General features: G+C 44.1%; 4 protein-coding genes across 5 annotated transcripts; 2 read left to right on the top strand and 2 right to left on the bottom strand.

Annotated features, from left to right (window-relative positions):
* The first annotated feature begins 1,096 nt into the window (after positions 1 to 1,096).
* Positions 1,097 to 6,922, top strand: LOC311109934 (small nuclear ribonucleoprotein Sm D1-like). The gene is made up of 4 exons (XM_084152950.1): positions 1,097 to 1,212; positions 1,896 to 1,972; positions 4,474 to 4,665; positions 5,624 to 6,922. The coding sequence occupies exons 1-4, from the start codon at positions 1,199 to 1,201 to the stop codon at positions 5,698 to 5,700; spliced, it is 360 nt and encodes a 119-aa protein (XP_084009076.1). The 5' UTR covers positions 1,097 to 1,198; the 3' UTR covers positions 5,701 to 6,922.
* Positions 6,923 to 7,456: 534 nt separating this feature from the next.
* On the top strand, positions 7,457 to 9,897 carry ggcta (gamma-glutamylcyclotransferase a). Of its 2 annotated transcripts, none has more exons than XM_084156213.1 (4): positions 7,457 to 8,161; positions 8,566 to 8,714; positions 8,826 to 8,958; positions 9,086 to 9,897. In XM_084156213.1, exons 1-4 carry the CDS (start codon positions 7,997 to 7,999, stop codon positions 9,209 to 9,211), a joined length of 573 nt encoding a protein of 190 aa, XP_084012339.1. In that variant the 5' UTR covers positions 7,457 to 7,996; the 3' UTR covers positions 9,212 to 9,897. The 2 variants fall into 2 exon arrangements, with proteins under 2 accessions (XP_084012339.1, XP_084012340.1); XM_084156214.1 differs by having other exon boundaries at positions 7,459 to 8,161; positions 8,569 to 8,714.
* Positions 9,898 to 11,555: 1,658 nt separating this feature from the next.
* Positions 11,556 to 14,255, bottom strand: LOC311113069 (E3 ubiquitin-protein ligase znrf2-like). The gene is made up of 5 exons (XM_084156206.1): positions 13,476 to 14,255; positions 13,095 to 13,251; positions 12,321 to 12,416; positions 12,093 to 12,198; positions 11,556 to 11,993 (listed from the first exon to the last, which is right to left on the bottom strand). Exons 1-5 carry the CDS (start codon positions 13,641 to 13,643, stop codon positions 11,936 to 11,938), a joined length of 585 nt encoding a protein of 194 aa, XP_084012332.1. The 5' UTR covers positions 13,644 to 14,255; the 3' UTR covers positions 11,556 to 11,935.
* A 525-nt stretch (positions 14,256 to 14,780) lies between these two features.
* LOC311125201 (maturin) lies at positions 14,781 to 20,261 on the bottom strand. Its single transcript, XM_084158381.1, has 3 exons — positions 19,718 to 20,261; positions 16,594 to 16,716; positions 14,781 to 16,066 (listed from the first exon to the last, which is right to left on the bottom strand). The coding sequence occupies exons 1-3, from the start codon at positions 19,886 to 19,888 to the stop codon at positions 15,959 to 15,961; spliced, it is 402 nt and encodes a 133-aa protein (XP_084014507.1). The 5' UTR covers positions 19,889 to 20,261; the 3' UTR covers positions 14,781 to 15,958.
* Between the last annotated feature and the right edge of the window lie 2,993 nt (positions 20,262 to 23,254).

Here is a 23,254-nt window from a genome sequence, read left to right as displayed (position 1 = left end):
CAAAGAACCTTGGCGTGACCCTGGACAACACCTTGTCGTTCTCCGCTAACATCAAAGCGGTGACCCGATCCTGTAGGTTCATGCTCTACAACATTCGCAGAGTACGACCCTACCTTACACAGAAAGCGGCACAGGTCCTAATCCAGGCACTTGTCATCTCCCGTCTGGATTACTGCAACTCGCTGTTGGCTGGGCTCCCTGCCTGTGCCATTAAACCCCTACAACTTATCCAGAACGCTGCAGCCCGTCTGGTGTTCAACCTTCCCAAGTTCTCTCATGTCACCCCGCTCCTCCGCACACTCCACTGGCTTCCAGTTGAGGCTCGCATCTATTACAAGACCATGGTGCTTGCCTACGGAGCTGTGAGGGGAACGGCACCTCCTTATCTTCAGGCTCTGATCAGACCCTACACCCAAACGAGGGCACTACGTTCATCCACCTCTGGCCTGCTAGCCCCCCTACCTCTACGGAAGCACAGTTCCCGCTCAGCCCAGTCAAAGCTATTCGCTGCTCTGGCACCCCAATGGTGGAACAAGCTCCCCCACGACGCCAGGACAGTGGAGTCACTGACCACCTTCCGGAGACACTTGAAACCCTACCTCTTTAAGGAATACCTGGAATAGTATAAAAGTAATCCTTCTACCCCTCCCTCCCCCACCCCCCCATAAAAAATAAATACAAAAAAGTGGTTGTCCCACTGGCTATCATAAATTGAATGCACCAATTTGTAAGTCCCTCTGGATAAGAGCGTCTGTTAAATTATGTAAATGTAAATAGTACATCCGACTGGGAGGTGTGATCATTGTCAGGAGGAGATGGAGACAGTGAAACATGTTGTATTTCAGTGGACTGCTGGGGAAATCTTCAGGGGATGTAGTATTTAACTTTGTATTTCATTTCCTTAGGGAGACGAGATTATTGGGTAGGATTTAGACCTTCACTGTCTCTGGTCCACACTCCAGTCCAGTTGGTGGTGGTAATGCACCTTAAAGTTGGTTGCCAACTGCCATATAAAATCCACAGAAGAAGAAGAGCGTTCGTGATGTTTTCTTTTTGCGTTTCCTGGTTCTGTAGCGTGTTTTTATGACGCCGGTGTTCCTGCGACGAAAACGTATTTTATACACAGCGGCCTGTGCACTCGTAGGCTGTAATTTTTTTGTCTTTGGTGGAGGTTTTGTCTCTGCAATCCATCACCAACATGAAACTCGTACGGTAAGAATATTTTTAAAAAATCATCTTTAGTCTTATGCTTCGATTAAAGGTGAAAAATATGGATTTTGAGTCGCAGGATGGATTTAGATTTGGAGTGCGAGCTGTTCGCTAAATTCTGAGGCGGGAAGCAGCTAGCTGAAATGAATGAATGAATGAGCGACGTGCAGAAGTGACTAGTTAACTAAGTTATTCTTTGCTTTCTATAACGTTAATGAACGGACCTCTAGCCGTGGAAATACACCATAAACATCGATTAATTACATATCTGCCGCTGAGAACTAACGTTAACTAGTTACTTTGTATGCACCACTTATTTACTAGCCACCGATATGCTAACTTGCTTTTAGTTAATAAACCACTTCAGTGTGCAGGCAGGGCCCTGGCAGATTACCCACAACAACCAATGGTTCAAAACAATTTTGTGCTCTTGTCTAAATTCAGCCTCCATGACAAGTCTTCAGGTTTGTGTTTGTCATTTTAGTTTGTTTTGGACATTGCACACCTCAAACTAGGTAGTTCTTACTAGTTACCGCCCCATTGTCTAATGAAGTCGTCTGTGTCGAGATTGTTTACAGGGCCTTGAAGACGCGGCTGACTAGAAAGCTAGTATGTATTCACAGACTTAATAAACACAATTTCTTATAACATTGCCTCTAATACCCATGACCTTTCTCCTCCTGTAGCTTTTTGATGAAACTCAGCCACGAGACTGTGACAATAGAGCTGAAGAATGGAACCCAGGTCCATGGAACTATCACAGGTATAGACCCTGCCTCCTCTGTCTGGCTGAATAATGGCTACACCTTCACTTAGGAGGAGGATTATTAAGATGCCTCCAAATACACTGCTCAAAAAAAATAAATGGAACACTTAAACAACACAATGTAACTCCAAGTCAATCACACTTCTGTGAAATCAAACTGTCCACTTAGGAAGCAACACTGATTGACAATACATTTCACATGCTGTTGTGCAAATGGAATAGACAACAGGTGGAAATTATAGGCAATTAGCAAGACACCCCCAATAAAGAAGTGGTTCTGCAGGTGGTGACCACAGACCACTTCTCAGTTCCTATGCTTCCTGGCTGATGTTTTGGTCACTTTTGAATGCTGGCGGTGCTTTCACTCTAGTGGTAGCATGAGACGGAGTCTACAACCCACACAAGTGGCTCAGGGAGTGCAGCTCATCCAGGATGGCACATCAATGCGAGCTGTGGCAAGAAGGTTGGCTGTGTCTGTCAGCATAGTGTCCAGAGCATGGAGGCGCTACCAGGAGACAGGCCAGTACATCAGGAGACGTGGAGGAGGCCGTAGGAGGGCAACAACCCAGCAGCAGGACCGCTACCTCCGCCTTTGTGCAAGGAGGAGCACTGCAAAATGACCTCCAGCAGGCCACAAATGTGCATGTGTCTGCTCAAACGGTCAGAAACGGACTCCATGAGGGTGGTATGAGGGCCCGACGTCCACAGGTGGGGGTTGTGCTTACAGCCCAACACCGTGCAGGACGTTTTGGCATTTGCCAGAGAACACCAAGATTGGCAAATTCGCCACTGGCGCCCTGTGCTCTTCACAGATGAAAGCAGGTTCACACTGAGCACATGTGACAGACGTGACAGAGTTTGGAGACGCCGTGGAGAACGTTCTGCTGCCTGCAACATCCTCCAGCATGACCAGTTTGGCGGTGGGTCAGTCATGGTGGGGGGTGGCATTTCTTTGGGGGTCCGCACAGCCCTCCATGTGCTCGCCAGAGGTAGCCTGACTGCCATTAGGTACCGAGATGAGATCCTCAGACCCCTTGTGAGACCATATGCTGGTGCGGTTGGCCCTGGGTTCCTCCTAATGCAAGACAATGCTAGACCTCATGTGGCTGGAGTGTGTCAGCAGTTCCTGCAAGAGGAAGGCATTGATGCTATGGACTGGCCCGCCCGTTCCCCAGACCTGAATCCAATTGAGCACACCTGGGACATCATGTCTCGCTCCATCCACCAACGCCACGTTGCACCACAGACTGTCCAGGAGTTGGCGGATGCTTTAGTCCAGGTCTGGGAGGAGATCCCTCAGGAGACCATCCGCCACCTCATCAGGAGCATGCCCAGGCGTTGTAGGGAGGTCATACAGGCACGTGGAGGCCACACACACTACTGTGCCTCATTTTGACTTGTTTGAAGGACATTACATCAAAGTTGGATCAGCCTGTAGTGTGGTTTTCCACTTTAATTTTGAGGGTGACTCCAAATCCAGACCTCCATGGGTTGATACATTTGATTTCCATTGATAATTTGTGTGATTTTGTTGTCAGCACATTCAACTATGTAAAGAAAAAAGTATTTAATAAGATGATTTCATTCATTCAGATCTAGGATGTGTTGTTTAAGTGTTCCCTTTATTTGTTTGAGCAGTGTATAAAGAAAGACAAAGTCAAGTATAGGGTGTTGTAGCAGGCACAGTCTAAACCAGGGATCTCCAGCCTTTTCTGGCATGTCACATGCTGCTAAATCTTTTCCCTAGCCATTAAGTAGGCACATTCTTCTCCTCTCCCCTGCAACTCTTCCCCAGGTCCTTAGTGTGAAAGAGAAAGTAGTGCACTGTTTTCTGCCAATATACCTGGTAAAATAATGGTTAATAAACAACTCTAAGTGGGCCCTATAAAATCTGTGAACCCCCCCCAATTATCTTTCTCAGTTTTTATTTTTCCTGGTTTTATTCTTTTTGTTTTTCACTCTCAAAATAACAATTGTTCGTAGAGTAACAATGCAATTGGATGTTCTGAGTCATGCCAATGCTTAAATCACATCAAATACCTTTTTATTTATTTATGTATTTAATTTTGGTCTGGAAGAAAACTAACACATTTAGATTTTTTTTTTGTAATTTCCCTTTAACTGCACATCTGGCCATTTCTTAATTGCACATCTAGGAGTGAGGAATGTGCCGTCTAGTGATGGTTCTGTACTGTTGCTGCTGATTTCATGGCAAAGTTTGCAAATAATAGATACAAATGATATACTTCCTCATGATATACTTCTGCCAGGTAAGCCTACTTTGGAGTTAACATTTAATTGAGAAGGTTTTGGAGAAAGTATTTCTGTCAACCCACAAGACTGGTATCACACCACACAGACAGATGGACAATATTGCTGGAAATTAATTGGCAGATATTGTTAGGTTTGGCTTTTTAAGCCAATAGTGGCTAACCAGGGGTGGGATAATGTAAATGTTGCATTGAATATTAACAATGGTCATTAACTGTGTGTCCCAGGTGTGGATGTGAGTATGAACACTCACCTGAAGGCGGTGAAGATGACTCTGAAGAACCGTGAGCCCACCCAGCTGGAGAGCCTCAGTATCCGTGGGAACAACATCAGATACTTCATCCTGCCGGACAGCCTGCCGCTGGACACCCTGCTGGTCGACATAGAACCCAAAGTCAAGTCCAAGAAGAGAGAAGCTGGTGAGTACACAGGGGAGAGCGGGATGGGGACTGAGAGCAAGGGATGGACATGGAGAGATGGTGGGGAGGGAGATGGACATAACCCAAAGTCAAGTCCAAGAAGAGAGCGGCTGGTGAGTACACTATGAAGATAGGATAGGGGGATGAGGGTGTGGGGCTGGTTAGCATATCAGTCGAATATCAGAGGTTATTTTCCAATGCTCTCCTCTTCCCTCTGGCATTTTGAGGAGGCAATGCGAGAGGACGCTATGAATCGAGGAAATACTTTTGAGATTCAACCTAAGGCTGCCTAGATCAGTGCTGTTCACTCCTGATCCTGGAGAGCTGTAGGGTGTGTAGGCTTTTGTGCCAGCCCAGAACCAACATAGCAGAGTTGGCTAGCCAAATACTTTTTGATGAATTCAGTGAGATGTTCTATCGCTTGGCTGGAACTAAAACACACTATAGCTGTTCAGGACCATGAGCAAATACCAGCAGTCTATTGAACTACTCGTTTTGTAAAGTTGTGACTAGGTTGAGTAATCGTGTACTAGAATGTGGGGTGGCACGCCACAGCAGCCATATTGAAAGTTGGAGGTTGTGAACTGTTTCGTAGCCACACTGGTTAGAGGTTTCATAAAGCCACAGTAGTTCTGTCTGAGTTAGTTGGGTGAGTTGCATAGCATTTATAATGCCTAGCTTCTGATGACTGAGGTATCACCTTTGAAGATTTGCTTAATCAGACCTAAATTAAAACTAGCAAATCAGCCTAACCTGATATTAGGCAAACGCTGTTCCGTAAGAAACGACTCCCAACAATGAGCTTGACAAACAAGACCTGAGGACAAGAATGGGAGAGTCAAAGTATTTGTGGTGCATAACTCATCTCTAAAAAATATTATTCTGTTATCTCCCTCTCCTCCCTCCCTCTCCTCCCTCCATTTCTCTTTCCCTCTCCTCCCTCCATTTCTCTCTCCAGTGGCTGGGCGTGGAAGGGGCAGAGGCAGAGGGCGTGGCAGGGGGAGGGGCCGAGGCAGGGGAGGGCCCAGGAGATGATCGCCATGACTACACGGCTGTCAGTCATGTCCTACTGTTTGTACAGCAACGTCTTTGTTTTGTTGTAATTTTTCGGAGGAAACTTTTGTGAATCCCGAGCCTGGTTTTTGTTTCTTATTTTGTATGTTAAAGATGTTCCACATGGCAGAGAAGTGTCTTGAGTGCTTTATTGTCATACTTGCCTTGGTTGATGTGCAATTGTGCATGTGTAGTTGGTCCAGTTGTTAGCAGTGATTGGTTGTTTGCAAACTAACGCCTCTCTTTAGAACAGATGTTTTTGTTGAACATGTGAAAGAGCTGTCATTTGACTCACTGATTTGCATACTGTTACTACTGCTTTTTGAGCTCCAGACAACGATTATCTGTAGATAAGTTCTTAAAACATTCTCTGAAGATAGTAATTCCTCACTGCAGGAACAATAGATGGTGAGGAGGGAGCCTCATTCTGGTCCACATGCATTTTTACAGTGCAATTAAATAAAATAAAAGTTTGAACGCCTATCACGATCTGACCTAATGGCAGGCAACTTTTTAGGCTTTACGTTAGATATTTGCACACAAAACAATCATGGCTTTAGGCACTACTGAACGAAGAGCCGGTTCGGAGCCAAATTAACAGCTCTTTTTGCTGAATGGAGCCACATGATCCAGCTCACTGAACTCGGAATGCTCATCACTAGTTAGAACTGTAGCTAACTGAACATCTATCAGGTATTATGCATTTATTGGTGGGCTGACTGGATTTTTCACCCTATAAATAAATGTTTTAGCGACATTAAATGTACATTTGGTTGTTTGTGCATCAACACGTTTACCATATATCCACCACTGGTAACCCAGCAGTAGGACCACAGGTGAATAATGCCCCAGTGTGGTAAGATGTCAAACCAACTAAAGAATTACGATGAACAATATGATTTGGAAGACAATATGTATTAGGACTATAAAACAACTTTTTGTCCCCTGAAACACTATTTTTAAACAAATGCAACTTAAAAAAAAGGCCTACAAAAACGTCTATGGACACATAAATCTGTAAACCATGTTATGTAATAATAACCCATGTATTGACCTGAAAGCTGAATTGTATTTATATGATCTAGCCTATTATGATTGTAAAATGTGAAAAACTTTAACGATTATTGTATACAAAAAAACTGTAAAATGTCAAAGGATCACCTTGGGATTGAATTAAACACAGGCTGAGTTTTTTGGAACGACACACTACAGTGATAACATGATTCTCTGTCATATTATGATCGACTGTATGTGGAAACGTTGCACTGTTCTGAAAAAAATCACAGGTGTAATATGAACGGTGGCTTGAGGCTCACATGCTGACCACACCGCTCGCGGACCGTACATTTACACACACGTTTACAATAATTGCATCAAACTGCTCGTGTGCGTCAACAAGCGTCTGCGTACGGGCGCTAAAATAGAACTTGGTTCTATTTGTGACCCTTGACGTGTTGCAAGTCCCGCCTCTCCCATATTCTGATTGGTTTTTAGGAGCATATACCCACGTGGGTGATTGAAATATGAACTGAGGTCCACACTCCAGTCCAGTTGGTGGTGGTAATGCACCTTAAAATTGGTTGCCAACCACCATATAAAGTTCGAAGAAGACTGAAGGCGGAGAGATTACTAGAAACTAACTAGATTAACCCTTTTATGTGTGGATTAATTGTCGGAGTAGAGGACCTTGTGCATTTCAGGTAAAATAACAACCCAATGTTTATATCCCAGGACAAATTAGCTAGCTAGCTAAATTGCCATTCATGTTTAATGCTTTTCGACTAGTCCCCAAATTAATATAGTTGGTTCAGAGTTTGTTTTGATATTTCAACCTGCGTGTCCTGATCGCGTCTGTTGTGGATGGACAAAATGAACATGCGCGCGATGGCGGCGGGTCTAGTCGGCATGTTAGAAAGGGATGTCATATGACTAGCTAAGTGATAATAAAAAAATATATGCATTAAAACTGTTTTGTTCAGTTTGACGGTCTTTTTGAGTACTGCTCAAAACCAACCGATTTAGACTCGGATATTAAGTACGCAATATTTAAGAACGTCTTTACAGTACACATGAACACTCATCATGCACTGTGTCTTTAACGGGTTGAGCCCCTGCTAGCCAATGAGATGAGCCGGACACACTGTACCCGGAAGAAAGCCGACTGTATGAGCAATGATGAGCTGTAGCTAACATGTACATGATTAATTATATCGCTATTTATTTCACTTTTATTTTAACCGGTGATCTTTTTATATAATTTAAAGGCTGACATTCTCGTATGAACCTGGTTGGTAACTTGGCTCCTATCACAAGGTTTGGCTTAGTTAACATGTCAGCAACAGCAGATCACTTCATGTATTTTGCTTTTGGAAGCAACTTGTTGAAGGAGAGACTCCAGCTGGCGAACCCCTCGGCTATATTTCATTGCACCGGTCGACTGAAGGTAATCAGGTCCGCAGCGCCCCCAGTAGGCAAACTACGTTTAGTTTGGATTTTACGGACTCTTCTGATGTAGCTAGTAGGAGATAACCAACAAGTAACATAGCGTTCTTTCATGGCATTCAATAGCCCAACCGGCCGCATGATAACGCTATAATTCTACGCCCTAGGGTTCTCGGCGCTAGGAGTTGAATTACATGGAGCACATTAATTTCCTCCAGTCTATATAAAGAATAGAATGACCTCGAATAGAAAATGAATACTATTGTCCTCACTTACACAGCAAAAAGGTGTCTGTCACTGGGGTCACACAGTAGGCTATGTGACACATCCAAAAATGCATTGTCATAGTATTCTAACAGGGTCTAGCTTTCTCTTTCCCATCTCTCCTCCCCCAAACCTCCCCAGCAGGACTACACATTGAACTTTGGTCTGTGGGGGGAGCACATTGACAACCGTTGGCATGGCGGAGTAGCAACCATCGAGCAGAAAGAGGGGGGAGAGGTGTGGGGGGTGGTCTGGCGGATGAGCAACGACCACCTAGCCAGCCTGGACCAGTGAGTCACACACACACATCAGTGAGTCATCTGATGGCAACGTACATTCTATGGTCCAGCCTGTACTTCATCTCGTCTCTCAATTTTGTGTGTGTGTGTGCGTACGTGTAGGCAGGAGGGGGTGGACAGGGGTATGTACTTCCCCCTAGAGGTGACAGTGGAGACGGATGATGGGGCACTACTCTGTAGAACATACCAGATGAACCGCTTCCACGCCTGTCCCCCCTCGCCACAATACAAACAGGTACACACACATTGGACACACACGCCTGTTTTCCCTCACCACAATACAAACCGGTACACACACAAACCTGCCCCCCTCCAAGCAGTACAAGCAAGTGAAAGGAAATAACGTGTATGTGTGTGTGTAGGTGGTGTGTTTAGGAGCCCAGCAGAACGGTCTACCAGTGCAGTACGTGAGGAGACTAGAGGAGGTTCAGACCAACAACTACAGCGGCCCTTCTATCCTGGACCAGATCTCACAGGTCATTAAGTAATTCTGATATTTTTTTCCACTAATTGGTCTTTTGATTTGGTATTTTGACCAATCAGATCAGCTCTGAAAAGATATTTGATGTGAAAAGATCTGATGTGATTGGTCAAAAGACCAACTAGTGGAAAAAATATCAGAATTGGGCTGCCTGTGTAAACGAAGCCAGAGTGCGTCTGAAATGACACACTATTGGGCTCTGGTCAAAAGAAGTGCACTATATAGGGTGCCTTTTCGGACAAACACACAGACAGACATCATAAAGACTGATATGCATGTGATGTGGCTTTGGAGAGATTTGATGACGAATGGTTCAATTGAAATGCAATGGGGCCTTTGGAGAAATGGGAGACATTGTAATGTATTTAATAGACGTATACTGCATGAAATCAGTTACTTCTGAAATCAATTGATTTGATGTAAATTGTTGTCATTGTTTCTTAAACCTCTGAAGGATCTCTGCTCCCTAAACTGTATCTGGTACAATTGTCTTTTCAACAAAGTGATTTTGTAGTCATTAATGACGTTGAACATACAACTATGTATATACAGAATTATCACCATAGTGTCACAGTACAGATTCTGGAGTTGATTTGTGCTTTAGTTTTGACTTAATTCAACAAATAAACTTGTGCAAAATATACATATCACAAAGATGCTTGAGTAAATAAAAGGTGTTTTAAATCAAACGTACATTTTTTTTGCTGTATGCTACCTTTTTAAATTGATTTTACACAACCACAGAAAAAAGCAATGAATCAACAGAAGGTCAACAGAAGATGTGATTTCATAATTGACATAAATGTGTGTAATTGAGACTCAAAATTAGCAGCATGTTTCAGTCACAGCACTTAACATCTTCTCCATTCCCTCACTCTGCAGCAGTACAGCTGATGATCAACAAACTCATTATTACATTGACATACTGTAATACAAAAGCAATGAACATATGCTCCCCCCCATCCCCATCCCAAATGTACCCCTACCCACTAAGCTGGTGTAGATCTGAGAGGATTAGGTCGCTGGAGGTGATGGTCACGCTACCCTGCTCAGACATTGCATGCTTCAACCAATCACTACCCTGCTCAGACGTTGCATGCTTCAACCAATGGTTGCGTGCCACGTCATCGACTGTGCTGTCGGGCACCAGAACTGTTTTAGCAGTCCGCCCACACCAACACTCTCAGAAGACCCAAAACTGGGTCCTGGCCCGTTCTCCACACTTGAAGTCTATGCCATATTATGGCAAGAACAGCTCAAATAAGCAAAGAGAAATGACAGTCCATCATTGCTTTAAGACATGAAGGTCAGTCAATACGGAACATTTCAAGAACTTTGAAAGTTTCTTCAAGTGCAGTCGCAAAAACCATCAAGCGCTATGATGAAACTGGCTCTCATGAGGACTGCCACAGGAATGGAAGAACCAGAGTTACCTCTGCTGCAGAGGATAAGTTCATTAGTTACCAGCCTCAGAAATGGCAGCCCAAATAAATGCTTCACCGAGTTCAAGTCACAGACACCTCTCAACGTCAACTATTCAGAGGGGACTGTGTGAATCAGGCCTTCATGTTCGAATTGCTGGTAGAAATGTGTCTTTTGGTCTGGAGTCCAAATTGGAGATTTTTGGTTCCAGCCGCCGTGTCTTTGTGAGACGCGGTTTGGGTGAATGGATGATCTCCGCATGTGTAGTTCCCACCGTAAAGCATGGAGGAGGAGGTGTTATGGTGTGGGGGTGCTTTGCTGGTGACACGGTCTGTGATTTATTTAGAATTCAAGGCATACTTAACCGGCATGGCTACCACAGCATTCTGCAGCGATATGCCATCCCATCTGGTTTGGGCTTAGTGGGACTATCGTTTGATTTTCAACAGGACAATGACCCAACACACCTCCAGGCTGTGTAAGGGATATTTACCAAGAAGGAGAGTGATGGAGTGCTGCATCAGATGACCTGGCCTCCACAATCCCCCGACCTCAACCCAATTGAGATGGTTTGGGATGAGTCGGACAGCATAGTGAAGGAAAAGCAGCCAACAAGTGCTCAGCATATGTGGGAACTCCTTCAAGACTGTTGGAAAAGCATTCCAGGTGAAGCTGGTTGAGAGAATGCCAAGAGTGTGCAAAGCTGTCATCAAGGCAAAGGGTGGCTATTTGAAGAATCTCAAATATGAAATATATTCTGATTTGTTTAACTTTTTTTTGGTTCCATATGCGTTATTTCATATTTTTGATGTCTTTACTATTATTCTACAATGTAGAAAATAGTAAAAAATAAAGAAAAACCCTTGAATGAGTAGGTGTGTCCAAACCTTTGACTGGTACTGTATGCAATGACTAACATGACAAGAGGAACTGATGATGCACTACCCAATTTCTTAATTGCACCTTGTGCATTCTATTATTACAACTTTCAAGAGTAAGTTTAAAGCCGGACTGAGACCCCCACGCCCCCCCGGGAACCACTGTGCTAAATGACTCAACCCCCCAAAAAAAGACATGTAAGTATTGTGATAATTTCGTATCGTGAGGTTCCTGGCAATTCCCAGACCTACAAAACAGTAGGCTAAACTTCACAGGCTTGTGTCACTGGTCAGACGTAGATATAGGTCAAGTAGATTCACAGACCAGCAGGTCAGACGTAGATCTAGATTAAGTAGATTCATAGGTCAGCATGTCATGACGACGTGGATGAAGTAGATAGATGGTAGACATGCTGTGGGTATCTGAGCCCTTAGTCCAAGGGGTGCTCTGGACACGAACGATTCACCTCAAACCACTCATCTATACACCTGAGAGAAAGAGAGAGAGAGAGAGAGAGCGAGGGGGACTACGAGTAAAGTAACAGCATCTTACTGTAGTCAGGTAGGTGTGTGTGTGTGCGTAGTTACCCTTTGTGATATATACAGAGACAGGGGAGTCTAGAGATGGTGTCTCCCTGCTCCATCTCATCTAGACAGATGGCACACTCCCCACTATCTTTCGCCAGAACGTCCTCTGGGACACAACACAAACAAATCAATCATCATCATCCTGACATACCATGCTAGCCAATCAGAAGGCATCCTGAACCAGCAGGCCAGACAGGCAAACTAACACACACACAATCACACACTCACCGTTGTAGCGGAGTCGTGATTTGGTGAGACACATGATCAGATGGATCTCCATCACATCTGATGCCACAAACGTACTGCACACAGGACAGAGAAAGCCTTGGGAAAATAGAGCAGGACATATCAGCACACACACACTCCATCCAACCAGCCCTTTTTCTCGGTCTCGCCACAAACTTAGAGTGTGTGTGTGTGTATAAATAGGTCAACCATGTTGTGGTCATGTCTCTGCATAATGACCAAAGGTCAATTCATGATCATGATGACATTCATGGTTCCTTAAGAAAAGTTTAATAAGTTACAGACTGATAGACACTCACTCTCCAGTACAAAACCTATATTTGTTTGTGTGTTTGTGTGTGTGTGTATGAGACACGTGCCATGAAGGAAGTACGTGCTTATCTGTGGCCTAAATGTGCTCCTCTCGCCCCACAATGTATTTCACAGGGAGAAAGCACATTTGTCATCTATGTGCTTTCTCCCTGTGACAGGGTTTAGAACAACACACAGTTTCCTTGTTGTGGAATAAGATATCATGTAGACCAGGGTTTCCCAAACTCGGTCCTGGGGCCCCCTCTGGGTGCACGTTTTGGTTTTCCCCTAGCACTACACAGCTGATTCAAATAACCAACTCATCATCAAGCTTGGATTATTTGAATCAGCTGTGTAATGCTAGCGCAAAAACCAAAACATGCATCCAGGCGGGAACACACATCAGGAAACCCTAATGTAGACAGTCAGGACCAGGAAAACACACACACACACACTTTAGCCTACCTCCCAGTAGGTGAGGGGACAGGTGAAGTGGTAGAGAGCCAATCATCAGCCGGTGTTCTCCTCCTCTCTCCCCGTCTCCATCTGTCTCCGCCAGGTCCAGACTGCTACTTAACACCTCAGATCTGCTCTGGCCACCATGGGGTATACTCATCCCCGTCTGGTGGACACACACACACACACTGAATGTCAAGATACTGGACATGGACGTGAGTGAATCACACAGGCATAACTGACCAGGGTTTTAACCCGTTTGCCACAACACTGTGTTGGCCTCCTGAACTAAAGCTTTGGCATTGGCTTGGGGAGCTAACACAAATCTTCAGGTGTCAGGCAGTTACTCATCATGCAAGTATGGTTCCAAACCACTTCCATTACACACACCTGGTGGTAGGAGCTGGGTCGGGTCCCTCCGAGGTAGTGAATTCGGGGGCCATCAGGCCCGGCTGTGTATCTGAACTCTGGGGTAGTGCTGCTTTCAGAGGGTTCAACAGGGCTAGAATACGCCCGGGTTCGACTCTGAGCCACAGCGCTACTCTGCCTGACACCCATGGTGGCTCCTGTCCTATTCTAACTTCCCAAAGTCCTATAAGGTCTATAAAACTGAACAGTCCTAGAAAGTGCTCTTCAATCTCATGAAGCCTTTCAAAAGCCCATCAGGGACAGGTGTTGAAAATGGCCATACACAATGTGCAAAGCTTCAGATAATTGTTTATTGTATATATCATGTCACTATTCAAATAAACCATAAATAGCCTAGAAAAAACGCTGAAACTCGATGTTACAAGAGAGACAGAGAGCGAAGGACAGTGTCCAGTCCAGCAGTTGGGTTAACAGCCAAAACAAAGAGAACAGCCAAAGAAATAAAAGTGGTTTGAAAAGTCAAAAGTAAGCTCCAATATAATTACGGACTGATTCTCGACGGACAGAATTTACTGCCAACTCGCTTCATTCTCCATATCGAAGTTTATTGGTGCGTCGCGGCATTATTCCAATATTCCATCCGCTATGATAATGGTAGGTTTGCCGCACAATAACTCTTACACCGCGACAGTAGGTCCTACTACTTTAGTGAATATGTATGCACTTTCTCGATGTTTCTCGACGACTGACTGTCGAAACGAAAGCGGCATCACTATGATCTATATCTGCTCTGCTGTAGTCTAGTCTGCTGACTGTGATTGTTAATAGGAGCGAAGCAATCAATGGTCGAGTTGGTTTTGAATGGCCCGATCCCCCGGTTGAGTCGAGATTTAGCTTAAAGACCAATGGAATGGTCTAAAATGCAGAAACTCCACCCACCTGGGGCACCAGGCCATGCAAAAGGATTGCCCTAATGCCTTCCTCCTCCTGTGTGTGTGTGTGTGTGTGTGTGTGTGTGTGTGTGTGTGTGTGTGTGTGTGTGTGCGTGCGTGCATGCGTGCGTGTGCGTGTGTGCGTGTGTGTATGCGTGTGTGTGTGTGTGTGAGTGTGTGTGTGTGTGTGCGTGTGTGTGTGTATGTGTGTGTGTGTGTGTGAGTCAGGTCAAGCGACATCAAGCCCATGAACAACAGCAACAGTTGCATGGACACAGATTACGCTATAGACATAGCAGATGTTTAGAAAAAGCCAGGCAGTTATAGAATTGTCATATTTAATATATATATGTACATTATATTTGCATATCAAAAACCCAGTCAGACTCACTGCTCCCTCCACACGTTTTTTTTTAATAGAATACCTTCACACACACTGGAGGACAGAACATAAAACACACATTAGCATGACAGATATTCAGTTAAATAATGTCAATAAAAAATAATGTTCATAAGCCAAAGTAAAGACTTAAAACCATTCGGAGAGAGAGTTCCATGTATTGTAGTTGCCATGTTCAGAGAGAGTAAGAAGTGTAGGCCTAGTTTAGTAAGGTGGAAGACCGCTGCAGGTAGACGTTGCCTGTAGAAACAAATCTAGGAACAGTTTACTTTCCCCAATCCCAATAAGGGGGAAAAATTACCTTGGATCAGTGTCTAGACACAACTTCATCCTACTCCTTGAGGTCCGCGGGGATAGTAAAAGCGTAGCAGTGCACTGATGGTGGTGACAGACACACATACAAAACACACACAAATACACACACACACACACACACACACGCACGCAATATGAAATAAACACACAGATACAGCAGCTTTTGGCCAACTTCACAGCAGTACATAAGGGACAGTTTCTACCATAGGATTACATTTCTGCTCTATTCCTCCCTCTACTTTCACGGCTAACATTGTTACAAGGTCACAACAATGTGCTGGTTTGGCTAGCATTGTGTGGTACAGTGGATGGTTACAGTCAGGTGTAACATGGTTGACAGTGACAGTGCTCTGCTACGTCTTGGTGGCCTGGCTGGGGAGGGAGGGAGGGGAGTAAGTTGTTGGTGCTAGACTAGTTGATTGTTTGTCTTTAGGTGGAGATGCTGAGCAGGGTTGGAGAGTGTTGTGTTTATCAGCCTAGAACCAGCATGGTAGTGGTTAGTAATAGTAACTATAGTAATGTTGTAGCCTACTGTATGCATGACTGTCTGTTGTGATTGCTAATAATAATCATGTTGTATGGCATGGCTGTGTGTGCGTGTGTGTGTGTGTGTGTCTGTGACATTAGAAGGAGTGCAATATCTGGAGAGCAAAGCTTTTGATAAGTTAAAGAACGCAATGGTACATTTCAGCAGGCTGTCCTGTGTGTGTGTGTGTCTGTGTACATTATGAATCTGAGTATACATTATGACTTTGTATAGTCGCTACAGGGTCGTTGGGCCTGTGTATTGATGCAGGGGATGAGACCAGAGGCGTGGGTAGTTATTGTGGCCCAGCCGGACACCTCTTCTGTAGGCATCACTGCTGGCTGACTCCCATCTGCTGGTGGTCCGGCTCTGGTTCGTCCTCCACGCCTGCATGGTACTGCTCAAATGTCTCATCATCTATGTCTGGTAGACCCAGCAACTAGAGAGAGAGAGAGATGTTATATATTATATGTTATGTAATATTCTTTAGGAGTAGTGTAGTTACATTTACATTTTTTAAATGTTTGTCATTTAGCAGGCGCTCTTATCCAGAGTGAGTGCATACATTTTTTTTCTCATTTTTTTTTCTTCTCCCGTGGGAATCGAACCCACAACCCTGGCGTTGCAAACGCCATGCTCTACCGGGGCGGCAGGTAGCTTAGTGGTTAAGAGCGTTGTGCTAGTAACCGAAAGGTCGCTGGTTCTAATCCCCGAGCCGACTAGGTGAAAAATCTGTCGATGTGCCCTTGAGCAAGGCACTTAACCCTAATTGCTCCTGTAAGTCGCTCTGGATAAGAGCGTCTGCTAAATGACCAATTATTATTACTCTACCAACTGAGCTACATCCCTGCCGGCCATTCCCTCCCCGACGCTGGGCAAATTGTGCGCCGCCCCATGGGTCTCCCGGTCGCGGCCGGCTACGACCGAACACCTAGTTGTTTTATTTTATAGCGTTAGGCTACTTACAGGTCTAAAGGAAGTGAAGACTTTGTCCAGGACCTCTAGCAGAGTTTTCTTCCCGCAGGAGGAGATGTAGTCCTGGGCTAGCTGTAGGAACGGCAGGCAGTCCTCACTCTCACTCCATACATGCTGTAGACGGACACACACACACACACACACACACACACACACACACACACACACACACACACACACACACACACACACACACACACACACACACACACACACACACACACACACACACACACACACACACACAGGTTATTAACATAACCCATATAGCCACATTGTCACATTATTACCGTATTACTGTGCTAATGTCAAAGGTATACAGTACCAGTCAAAAGTTTGGAAAAACCTACTCATTCAAGGATTTTTCTTTATTTTTACTATTTCCTACATTGTAGAATAATAGTGAAGACATCAAAACTATGACATAACACATATGGAATCATGTAGTAACCAAAAAAGTGTTAAACAAATCAAAATATATTTGAGATTTGAGATTCTTCAAATAGCCACTCTTTGCCTTGACAGCTTTGCACACTTTTGGCATTCTCTCAACCAGCTTGACCTGGAATGCTTTTCCAGCAGTCTTGAAGGAGTTCCCACATATGCTGAACACTTGTTGGCTGCTTTTCCTTCACTCTGCGGTCCGACTCATCCCAAACCATCTCAATTGGGTTGAGGTCGGTGGATTGTGGAGACCAGGTCATCTGATGCAGCACTCCATCACTCTCCTTCTTGGTAAAATAGCCCTTACACAGCCTGGAGGTGTGTTGGGTCATTGTCCTGTTGAAAAACAAATGATAGTCCCACTAAGCCCAAACCAGATGGGATGGCGTATTGCTGCAGAATGCTGTGGTACCCATGCTGGTTAAGTGTGCCTTGAATTCTAAATAAATCACAGACAGTGTCACCAGCAAAGCACCCCCACACCATAACACCTCCTCCTCCATGCTTTACGGTGGGAACTACACATGCGGAGATCATCCGTTCACCCACACCGCATCTCACAAAGACACGGCGGTTGGAACCAAAAATCTAAAATTTGGACTCCAGACCAAAGGACACATTTTCACCGGTCTAATGTCCATTGCTCATGTTTCTGGGCCCAATCAGGTCTCTTCTTCTTATTGGTGTCCTTTAGTAGTGGTTTCTTTGCAGCAATTTGAACATGAAGGCCTGATTCACGCAGTCCCTTCTGAACAATTGATGTTGAGATGTGTCTGTGACTTGAACTCTGTGAAGCATTTATTTGGGCTGCAATTTCTGAGGCTGGTAACTCTAATGAACTTATCCCCTGCAGCAGAGGTAACTCTGGGTCTTCCATTCCTGTCGCGGTCCTCTTGAGAGCCAGTTTCATCATAGTGCTTGATGGTTTTTGCGACTGCACTTGAAGAAACGTTCAAAGTTCTTGAAATGTTCCGTATTGACTGACCTTCATGTCTTAAAGTAATGATCGACTGTCTTTTCTCTTTGCTTATTTGAGCTGTTCTTGCCATAATATGGACTTGGTCTTTTACCAAATAGAGCTATCTTCTGTATACCCCCCTACCTTGTCACAACACAACTGATTGGCTCAAACGCATTAAGAAGGAAAGAAATTCCACAAATTAACTTTTAAGAAGGCACACCTGTTAATTGAAATGCATTCCAGGTGAATACCTCATGAAGCTGGTTGAGAGAATGCCAAGAATGTGCAAAGCCGTCATCAAGGCAAAGGGTGGCTATTTATATTTTTGATTTGTTTAACACTTTTTTGGTTACTACATGATTCCATATGTGTTATTTCGTAGTTTTGATGTCTTCACTATTATTCTACAAAAATCCTTGAATGAGTAGGTGTGTAAAAAACTTTTGACTGGTAGTGTATATAAATGGTAGATGTTGGGTAGATACACTAAGTTTTATATGAGGTCAGAGTACAGCCAGTAGAAGAAGAACCCAGAGATTAGAGAGCGAGATAACACACACCTCCAAGGACAGGAGATCAAGTAGGAGTATTACTGGAAAAACTACTGCTGTAGTTCCACACGTACACATACATGCGCACGCAAACACACATACACATACACTGAACATCAAGATACTGGACATGGACGTGAGGGAATCACACAGGTATAACTGACCGGGGTTTGAATCCGTGTGACACAAGACTATGTTAGCCTCCTGAACTAAAGCCTTGGCACGCCCATGAGCTCTCCAGGGATTGGCCAACCCTAAATGGTGTCCCCCTGTGACCGAGAGGGACCGGTGCATTCACTGTGTGGGTTAATGTTAGAATTAGGGTTAGTGGTTAGGTTTAGGGTTAAGGTTAGGGTTGTGGTAAGGTTTAGGGTTAGGTTTTAGGGAAAATAGGATTCGGAATGGATTACTTTTTTAGGTCCCCACGAGGATAGAAGAACAAAACATTTTGTGTGTGTGTGAGGGAGTGATAGTGAGAGAGAGAATCAGAGAGGGAGAGAGAAGGAGGGAGAGAAAGTGGCGGAGATGGTGGGGATGTGGAGGATGGGACCTAGTGCAGTAAACATTCCCAGAATAGAGAGACCAAAGGAGGATGGCATTAGGCCTACATGAAAAAACACATCTGCATCATACAGGAGCTGAGTGACTCTGTATGTGCATTACATGTTTACATAGAAAATGTATACAACATGAGGTATTACTGCCAGTTCCCTATGGAGGGATGCACGGCTATGAGTCCTTCTAGGCCCCACTACCGCTGCGGCTGCTGACATAATATATTTACTGCCGGGCGCCGCGCCAGGCGAACTGTGGGGACTAGAGAGCAGCGGACGCTTCTCTAACAAAACAACAACAGCACTGCTATTGCAGGCCTGTGTCTATATGCGTAGGACAGGCGGCATGCCCATAGCAGCTCAATGCGGTTTATCACAGCTGTCTGCAGATAAAACGAGTCACGGCATATAATGCGGCCAAAACAACATGCGCGCCAGTCCGGTGCACCAAATCAAACTGCAATGACATCATTCCCGTTGCGCACGCACACACACACACACACACACACTGCGCCGGGGGGACCCGAAAAGCAAACCCCAAAACACTGCAACCACACACACGCATACACAAACACATACACATACATACGCACACACACACTTACGAAATTATCGGTCCCTCCGGTCATGTTATCGGGACAAAGGACATAGAAGGAGATTCCCGGTTCCACGTAGAAGTCCAGTCTTCTCTCATCATCCTCCTCCGCAAAGATCAGATCGAACGGAACCGACGAACACCATTTCTCCGCCACCTCCACCAGCTGTTTAAACTCCATCCTCCTCTCTCTCTCTCTCTCTGGCCTCCTCTCTCTGTCCTCTACGTTAGTCCTGACGGTCTGGTCTGTGGGGTCCGGGGCGCCGGTATAGACTAGTCTGTGGTCTCGTGCCCTCCTAGTGATGCTGCTGTCTCTCGGTAAATAAAAACAGCTGACCGGACAGACAGCTGTAGCCTGCAGTTTCCCCTAACGCGCCATGCGCGTGGCGAGAGAGACAATATCTTTTCACTATCGCATTACACTGGCTTCACGGTATTCGGTAACGAAAATGTGTTTTCTCAAACCCTCATCCTTTCTTTAGTCCATTAACCGATGAGATCAGCGGGGAGCAGGACGTTCTGGGTCGCATACATACGTTACGCACGCGTTCTGGAACGTTACGCCCCTTAACGATTCAACGCGATGACGACTGGTTGAGACGCGGCACCGGGCTGTCATCGATAAATTCCGTGCCTACATACGAAATTATTGTTTTGTTCTCAACAAGCAGCCAGAGACTAACGTTCAAGGCTATAAATGGGAAAAGGGTGTCGTTTCAGATGTATTCCCTATTTAAATTGTTATTCTACATAGAGCAGTAGGCCTATAGGCCTAATCTTATTATATAGGCACTGTCTATAATATTTTTATAATAGTAAGTGTAATCACAAGTAGGCCTAGGCTAAAAGCTGTAGCCTAGGCCTAGCCTACTTATTGCAATGATACTAGGCTAACTTCCTTTACCAATGTTTTATACTGAAGTTTATTTATTCATTCATCCTGAATGAATGAGGCAGGCTTTTCAGTTCACACACCTTACATAAAGTGCAGATAATGTGGGTGTGTACTGTCTAGGCTACCATAAATAAATACTGTACCGTGTGTAGGCTACCTGACAGAGGTCCAGAGGTCCGCTAGGTGACAGCAGCACCCTATCTATATTGTCCATGTGGTGAAATGAACCACTGGACCACGTTCAGACGATGATCACATATATATGGCACCCTGAAAACTATACTCTATATGCTGTACACACGGTAGAAAGAACATCGTGATCCGTCATGTTTGTGTGTGCGTGTGTATGTGGGGGGGATTGGCATGAGCCAAGTATGACCCCACATCAATCAATGTGACAACACTCCAATGAGCAGTGGTGGAAAAAGTACCCAATTGTCATACTTAAAGATACCTTAATAGAAAATGACTGTCACCTAGTAAAAAAGTAAATGTCACCTAGTAAAATCCTACTTGAGTAAAAGTCTAAAAGTATTTGGTTTTAAATATACTTCAGTATCGAAAGTAAGTGTAATTGCTAAAATATACTTAAGAATCAAAAGTAAAATAAATAATTTTAAAATTCGTTATATTAAAGTAAACCAGATGGCACCATTTTTACTTTAAGGATAACCATGTGCATGCTCCAACACTCAGACATCATTGACAAACGAAGCATGTGTTTAGTGAGTCCGCCAGATCAGACGCAGTAGGGATGACCAGTGTGACCCGTGTAGCTCAGTTGGTAGAGCATGGCGTTTGCAACGCCAGGTGTCGTATATGATGAATGGTGGCAATTATCGCTGTCAACAAAGAGTTCGCCATACTGCATCGTGTTAGAGGCTTTTATTAAAATCACGAATCTACAGCATCGATACAGACTCGCGATGTCCGGAGAACGGCTCCCAGATTGATATGGCCGTTCTGTCATCTCATCGTTTACCCCCTATTTATAAACAATGCAAAGGGAGGGGCTACTCCCTTCTTCTGGCCAATCACCAGTCTCCCCTCGGCCGTCACCCTCCAAGCGGCACATTTCAAATAACATCATAAAACCTCCCCCCTTTGGCCTGAACAACCAACATTCCATTTCGTCATGAAAAACATTTAACAAAGGCATAATCTTCAGATACGATATTCCCCCCTTTCGAGACGAAATAAACGTCTCGAAAACAAACAGAATAAGATTATGACTATTAACCATTTATCTCATTGAATATTCTTAACCTTAAACCCAAAAACATTCTCCTCTAGAGTGTAAATACCTTTCTATGAAATACCTGTTTATGAAGTGTGAATACATTACTATGACCTATGAATAAATCTCTATGGAGTGTGAGAGCGAAAAACTGTCCAGCAGCCATCCATCCATATCAATCAAGACAGTAAAATTATCTCACGGTCCCTCTGCCCCAGGCAACCACCGTCGGTACTCCAGATAACCTCATAACTCATGTAAATGCATTTGAAACTATGATGCCATTAAATACACATGTAAACAAAATCCTATCCATAAATATCCATTGTACGGCTGGTCCACCCATCGAATCGTACAATGAATCTCTCCCTTCCTAGACCTTCTGTCCCTAACCCCATCGAAATAAACAAAAGCATCTAAGATCCTCATCTGCATTCAATAACATCAAACATCATTCTACTAAAATCAATACCTAAGAATATGACACAATTATGTATTACACATCAAATATGTCTATATTTCATTGCAGACACTGGAATGTAGTCCACTACACTTCATCTCCCTGTAATGTCCTCTTCCAATGGACTTGTTGATGATGGAATCAGCCACACCCTCCGTGTTTCATCTCCTCCAGTCATATTGTCTTTGTTTGAGTATTCCAATCTCCACATGTTCTCCCACATGCTTCTGGAATGACAAGAAAATAACCGACCAAACAGTATCCTTTGCAAAACAACCACTTTCAAATTAACCCTCCATTTCACCTAAGAATTTAAAAAATGATACATAAATGATGCATAAATGATGTATGAATCACATTAACCTATCCCCCCCTTGATTCATAAATCATACTAAAATCATACTAAAAAAATGTTTTCCTTGAAACAATAAAAATAAAATGATCAAATAATCAAAAAGGATATTTATCCATTCAGTAGTCCATCTAGACCCCCTCGTCCGTCTTCGTTCAGATCCGGAACAGTCAACACCGGCATCTGAGTGTTGTCTCCAGGCACCACTTCTCCAACCTATCTCAATCTCATAACTTTCTCAAAAGTCAGTACAAACATCACAGTGTTATCAAAGCTTAAACTAGAATCTGACCCATCACTGCCCCTACTGGCCTAATTGATCTTGCAACCAAATCCTTTCAAATGCATCCCTTATAATGCATCTATAACCCCAGTGATATTATCTGAACTATCTGGACTCACAGGATAACTAATATTTATCAATATTATCTTCCCAAATGTTACACCATACCATGAATGAAGTCCCCCCTTCTCCCTTAAACTTACCCTTCAATGATAGGCTTGAAGACTATGACATGTCGCCATGTGTCTGCTAAATGACTAAAATGTAAATGTAATGTCACCCTTTTAACCCTAGAGTTAGCTGTGTCCAATGCTATCCCT

Source organism: Coregonus lavaretus (genome assembly GCF_964263955.1).
Source record: "Coregonus lavaretus genome assembly, chromosome: 3".
Lineage (NCBI taxonomy): Eukaryota > Metazoa > Chordata > Actinopteri > Salmoniformes > Salmonidae > Coregonus > Coregonus lavaretus.
This window is presented reverse-complemented; position numbering and strand designations above follow the sequence as displayed.